Source organism: Rosa chinensis, chromosome 6, assembly GCF_002994745.2.
Source record: "Rosa chinensis cultivar Old Blush chromosome 6, RchiOBHm-V2, whole genome shotgun sequence".
Lineage (NCBI taxonomy): Eukaryota > Viridiplantae > Streptophyta > Magnoliopsida > Rosales > Rosaceae > Rosa > Rosa chinensis.
Genome location: NC_037093.1, coordinates 45,636,526 through 45,643,261, shown reverse-complemented (window position 1 = coordinate 45,643,261; position 6,736 = coordinate 45,636,526). Strand labels below are relative to the sequence as shown.

The window sequence follows — 6,736 nt, the reverse complement described above, 5'->3', positions numbered from 1 at the left end:
TAAATGAAATTTAGAAATATTGTTGGGTCTCAAAAATTATATGAAAGTAAATTTTTGCATGAACCACAAACCTATAGAAAGTTATCTTGCTATGCGGGTAAAGAATTTCCTGCTATGATTTGATGGAAATTGCATGTTGGAAATTGCATGTTAAGAGCTACCGCAAAGAAGATTGTTAAAATTCTTTTTATATTTTTTTGTTTAAATTCTAAAGTAAAGCTACTAATCAGAAAATAAAGTGTAAAGAAATAAAAAGAAAATATTTATTCTGAATATCATTTTGTTCGAGTACGTATTTTGTATGAACCCTATTTTACTTGGGCTTTCCAGCTCCTGCTATTTTACCATTTTCCGTTCAAAATTGGGACTTTTACAATGTGTTTGAACTTTTAAAACTTAGGATTTTTGAATTTCAGGATTTTCATATTCTGCATTGAAGGGTTGGAGATATGGAATTCTCCCTTTTTAGTTCAGGTTACAGATTTTGGGGCACTTGGTATTGGAAAACAAAACTCAAGATTCCCGAATATAGAGATGTTTACATGCCATAACCTACAACAGGATGCACTAGGTATGGTCTTAAGGACGTTTAGGGCATCCAACGGTCACAGTGCTCCATCACAAGATTGTCATCCAAGATTGGAAAGGAAACCTGTCCCACCGCCACATACGAAAAGATGCAAATAAACTTGAAAGGCTGAAATAGTCTCCAGCACGCCTGATATCCTTTAACTTGGAACGTCCGTTATATATTTGTACCGGGCATATTTGTCTTCGTCTGTCACATTCCTACTGTTGTTAAACTCCCGCCGTTTAGACAATCATCCAGCATGCACAAAAGACCTTTAAGCCTGGGTTTCAGTTGGGATTAGAATTCACAACCATGCATTGCTGAGGAACAAGGATAAATTAAAGGTGTTAAAAACAGGGTGGATTAGTCATCAAAACAAATAAGGAGACAACGTCCACAACCTTGAACAGCAGCTTCCAACAAATATTTTATAGGGAACATTTCCATTTAGATCCCATGAACACTGAAGAAATCCAAAACCTGAGGACTTATCAACTAAGCTCCTGTTAAGAACAGAAAAGAAAGCATAAATGAGAAACATAAGAGGGTACGTAGCAAAACCTGACTTGAAATAAGGTATAGTAGCAAAATCTATGCCTACTTAAAAGGATGAATGATTTATCTAAATACGAACATTAACGAAAACAAAAATAGAAGTTTCTGTAATATAAATTTGAGGTCCAGCCCATTCATTTAGGTAATAGCCCTGGTTGTGAATGAGTTGCAAGTGAATTTGGCTTCCAGATATGCATGGCTCATGCCTATGGAAATAAAGCACAAACACTACTTGAAATCAAGATTCTAAGAGAATGCTTAGCCGAGGCATTTTTGTCTAACAGAGTGTTTTCTAAATGCGCAAACCTTTTGTAATAAAATTGTAATAATACAGAAGACTTACTACTGAACTACATCAGACTTGCATAATTGCAAGGAGCCTGAGTTCTACATCAACTGAACTACAGCAGATTTACTACCAAAAATAAAGACATGAGAAGATAATTAAGATAACTAAACATCCAGAAGAAGTGTAACTGAAGGAAGAGATCGCATTCATCACTCAGTAACTCATGATTATTTATTTATTTTTTCAGGAGAAAAGAAAAAAAAAAAAAAAAAAAAAAAAAAAAGAGCCTTGGCTGCACCTGAGGCTTAAGCTTTTCCCTCCTCCTGTGCAATTTTTGTGCCTGCTTGCTTTTACCAGAGCCATCGCTGCATTTAGCCTATGCCTAGGCAGAAAGCGTGCCTTAAGGTAGCCTTTTACAATCTTGCTTGAAATATACAGTTGGAGAGAAAAAGAAAAAGTTCGATAATAGGAAAGAGGGCTTTTTAATAGGAATAATTAGATGCATATACCTCTATATGGGAATATCACTATGAATTTCAGCTATTTAGAGAATTCAGGCAAGAGTTTAAATTTTTGGTATCACCTATTTCTGTCGGTCTATAACTTAACTTCTCCTCAAATGTCAAGAACAATAATATTGAAAAACGAGTTTTAGCAAGTACAAGTAAGGATCAGTAGTCATTGCATTACATAAAAATCTGTGACCACTATATGTAAATGAATCAAAGTATTAACTACTTTGACAATGTAGTATCATAACTTTCCCATCCTTGCAGAGCAATATGTATAAATGCACATATGATCTTCCCAGGAGGTTGATAACTTCCTTTGCAATTTGATAGGTATAAGCATATTTTCTCTTTATCTTAGCTTGGAGTCTAATTTTAATCAAAGACCTAAAGCATCCCAAAAATTGCATGTTGTTTACTGGATAGTTATAAGCATATCTTCATTTTTCAATAAAGAAAGTCTTAAGACCTTTAGTCATTCATTTTGTTGTTGAATTAGCAATTGCAACGCATTTGAGCAAAGCAGGAAATTTAACTTTATTATTTTCTTACCAAACCTATGGCCACTGGTTGCAGTTCTAAGAATAATAGTTATACACTAATGAACGACAGACACTTAGTAAAGATATGATAAGTACAAAGGTCTATTATGTTCAATAAACAAAGGTCTATTATGTTAAATAAACAAAGGTCTATAATATTCACCAATTGTTATGAAACTTAACATTTATGGTGTATACTATAAGCTTAGTAGCCAATTAGGGCCAGCTAGCACTTCTTCCGTCCTCATAGAAGTACTCATGGGCTCCTGGGAGAGGAGTATTCTTGCATTGCCCACCATACCTGTTTGAAGTTTGAACAACCTAGTACTCTGATGTTTGTTTTTGTAGTCAATAGGGAAATATGAATTGCACAATCAACCAAGTCTCCAATTTTTGAATGTCTTGCAAGCTTATATAGTCACACATACCAGACTGTTCATCAACTTAATCTCCACCACACCTCGCCTTTGCCAGTCATTTGTTCTTATTCCTTAAAAATGATTACATAGAAATGTTAAGAAACTTTTGATTTTTCAAGTGATAATAGATTAGGCAAAGGTTTGATGAGTTCAGACAATTAGTTATGTAAAAAGTAATGACTGAATGTTTATATTGAGGCAAAATATTTTGATTTTCCTAAAGAACTTCATCCATGTGGATTGATCTACTCAGAGATCAACTCTAACCAATGACTGTTCTCTAATTCTTCAACATTTAAATTTTATATCAGAAAAATGATATCGACCATGAAAAGGCAAATGATGAGCCTTTACGAAAAGAACATTGAGATTGACACATAAATACTAACTAGCACAATTTATGATCACCAACTAGTTTGTATGCGAAAGGCCGGTGCACAAGATTAGATCGATTGTATGACGATGAGAGGGAGCACGCTCGTAAACACTCCTGACTGTTTCATGGATGCTGACAAGCGTGCTCTCTCTCATCGTCAAACAAATCCAATCATAGCTTGCCTCAGTAATGGCAAAGACCCAGATTAGAATGTTTTCAACAATCGAGATAAAATGTTTGCTGGCAAATTCCACACTTGTCATGTCAAAGCTAAACAAATTTGGGAGAAAGCAAATGATATAAAATACGAAAACTGCAATCATCACCACTTAATTGACCTAGATTTAGGCAAAAGAAAATGACTACAGCAGTGCATACCTAGAGAAACCCCCAGACTGGACCAAACAACAGTTGATTGGACACAGCAGTTCATGGGACACAGCCCAATACAGACAAAGTCTGCAAAGCAAGCAAAAGAAGACTAGAGAAATCAAAAGAAAAGAAACAAACAGCCAAAAACAGAAAGCAAAAGCAAAAGAAGGAAAAGATGGAAATACCGTACTTGGTTGATATAATCAGATAAACATAGTTATGACCAATAGTAAAATGACAAAAAAAAAAAAAAAGACCAACAGTACATCACACATCAACCATGATCATAAATGTACAACTACATATAATGTACTACCAACTGGTCCTCAAAACCCACCTGCTGCCGGAAAAAAGTCACCAAAACCACCACATGAAATTAACACAGTATCACAGGCAAGAAAGTCTCGAGTCACAACATCAACATGCAACCTCCAATTCACCACTTCCCTTTGATGTTCCTCAAGCTCATGACTATCATTGTTTGTAATCATATTAGCAATCATGCTGTTGCTGTTTCCATACAGTCCTCTGTCTGTTTATTACTTGTACATATGTAATAATTTAACTATATCCAACACAATAGTTTTGAAAAACTTGGCAAGCAAATAAATTCTCATGTATAATATCGCATACCAGTTGTTTAGCTCAAATGAACTCTAACGTTTGGTTTTGTGGTCAGCAGTGAAATATCAATTCCATACTTCAAGTGAAACAAAGCCGACTGTTGAATGTTTTGCATCCCTACTACTCATACCTGAATGTTGATCTCTACCTAATCTAATCATCTTATATCACTGCCACACCTCATGTTCCAGTCCTATTGACATAGTTCTTACAAAAGAAAAGAAAAAAAAAAAAAGAAGATTAAAAGTACATAGAAATTTTTATTGAAATTACTTTAGTCAAAATTTTATTGAGGTCAAAAAATTTAATTATGTAAAATTGAATTGCTGAACACTAAGCCAAAATATTTAGTTTTCCAAACATGCAACTGAATGTAATTAACAAGATAATGCATCCATGTTGATGTACTAAGAGATTGAACCATGAACAATGACCACTCTACTTCATCAACATGTAATCTCCATATCATAACAAGACATCAACCAACAAAAAGGCTAATGGAAACCATTCTGGAATAAATAATATGATTGACAAAGATAAATGACAAATTACACAATGTTATAAGCTTATCAGCTAGTTTACATCCCAAAGATGCAAATACATGAAACATAGCATCGAGGATAGACCTGGACAAGAGCAGTACGATGACAAAGAGAGGGGTTTTCATGGATGCTGACAAGTGTACTCTCTCTCTCTGTCATCCAAACCACCAATAGCTCAGCTCATAGTCATATATACACATACAGTAACTGCTAAAAGCCGGATTAACATGTTTTCCACTAATCACAATACAATTATGAAGAAAATTGACATACAAGTTCCGCACATTTCATGTCAATGCCTAAAAAATGTAAGACAAAAAGAAAAGAAAATAAGGGCAAATGATATAAACGTATCAATGTTCCAAAACTTCATCATACAAATTCACCTATTCAGGCACAAAAACAGACTTCGAAGAGCATCACCATTCACCAAGAAAAAGTATCAGACTGAGCCAATTTTACTTTGTTGGTTAAGATCAAATATGACATAGCTAGGACCTACAGCACTAGAATCACAAATCAACAACAATTACTAATATATGTTCTCGTAGCTAGTAACCAAAATCTGCCACATGATACTAATGAACACAATATCACATGCAAGATAGGGATCTCGCTCCATGGATTAAAGGTACACCAGGGATGACAGGCTGATACGAAATTTATCTACTACCCCAACATCAACAATATGTAACCTTCCATATATAGAACCTAAGCTTGTAGATCAAAGGAGTTAAATCATATTGTATAGACCAAATAACTGGGCAAACATATGGGTTGCAAAGTTGGTGATCATGGAAACTCCAAATCTGAATAGAAATCTGACAAGTGAAAAATCAAATTCATGGACTTGTGAAAGCCAGATCAGTAGAAAGTGCTTCAAGAAAAATTATAATGTTGGAGCATACATACTATTAAAGCCAATCTATACATGTAGAACAGCCTTGAATAATTTGACAGTTGATCGACTGAGAACAATCTGGATACTAAGCTTTAAATAATAATCAAAATCCTTTGAAGCTTGAAACTTTAAACCAAGAATTTTTGCATATAAGGTTTAAGAGTTTAAGCCAATATTTAGGAACGGTCAAATTTTACAGATGATAGACTAGTGTAAAGAAAAGGAAAAATCTTCCAGATACCTCTTCCTCTTCCTGGCACATCAGAACTGATCGAAACCCCGCTACATACTTAGAGAAAAGAAGGATATCATGAAATTTTCAGTAGTATTCCAATCGTTTCTTTAGCCGATGCATGAAGATCGACTTTGTAAGGAAAACCTAACATTCCATGTACCAGGCAGATCAACCACACAAAAACTCTAAGCACAGGAAAAAACAAACAGATAAACGGAAACCTCAACCGAAAGAGTAGGTTCCAAAACCCTAAGATCAGACTCAAACTGCAAACCCACACCAAGCTGCAGAAGAAAAAGCAAACATGCAAGAGAGTGACAACCCAATAGTTTGGATAGGATATTGGAAGAAGCTAGAAGAAGGCTCAAGCTTTTGTGTCTCTCAGAAAAGTAAAGGACTGAGCTTTAGTTTTGTTTTCTGTTTGGCCGAACTCCAAAGACCAGAGCTCTTTGAAAGCAAAACAAAGCAATAGTTAGTCTGCAAAAATTAGCTCCATCAAATCATAAACAGCTTCACCCCACCCTGCACGCCTACACAAATATCACAAACATCAACAAGATAACAAATTTGAGATTATTTATTTGTACTATAAGAGAGAATGTCATTGGAGCACCGAAACCAGAGCCAATGGCCTTTCAGATTAAACCTTAATGTTATATTTTAATTACTATTAAGTACTACTAATGATGATTAAAGGTACATCCCTACTTGTCCTAGTACACGTGATTAACGTTCCACAGTCTTCCACTTGCCTGCCGACGGATAAGCTAAAACTAAAAGAACCGAAATTTAGAAGAAGAG

The 6,736-nt window shown here is 34.9% G+C and overlaps 1 protein-coding gene across 9 annotated transcripts; it reads right to left on the bottom strand.

The window, feature by feature from the left end:
* Nucleotides 1-396: 396 nt before the first annotated feature.
* On the bottom strand, nt 397-6,501 carry LOC112172561. Of its 9 annotated transcripts, none has more exons than XR_005801709.1 (6): nt 5,942-6,500; nt 2,895-2,956; nt 1,714-1,839; nt 1,470-1,541; nt 973-1,074; nt 397-891 (listed from the first exon to the last, which is right to left on the bottom strand). XR_005801709.1 is itself a non-coding variant. In XM_040508763.1 (4 exons), exons 1-4 carry the CDS (start codon nt 5,960-5,962, stop codon nt 782-784), a joined length of 315 nt encoding a protein of 104 aa, XP_040364697.1. In that variant the 5' UTR covers nt 5,963-6,501; the 3' UTR covers nt 397-781. The 9 variants fall into 9 exon arrangements, 2 of the variants coding, with proteins under 2 accessions (XP_040364697.1, XP_040364698.1); XR_005801708.1 differs by having other exon boundaries at nt 1,714-1,835; XR_005801704.1 differs by having other exon boundaries at nt 2,895-6,500.
* Nucleotides 6,502-6,736: the final 235 nt, after the last annotated feature.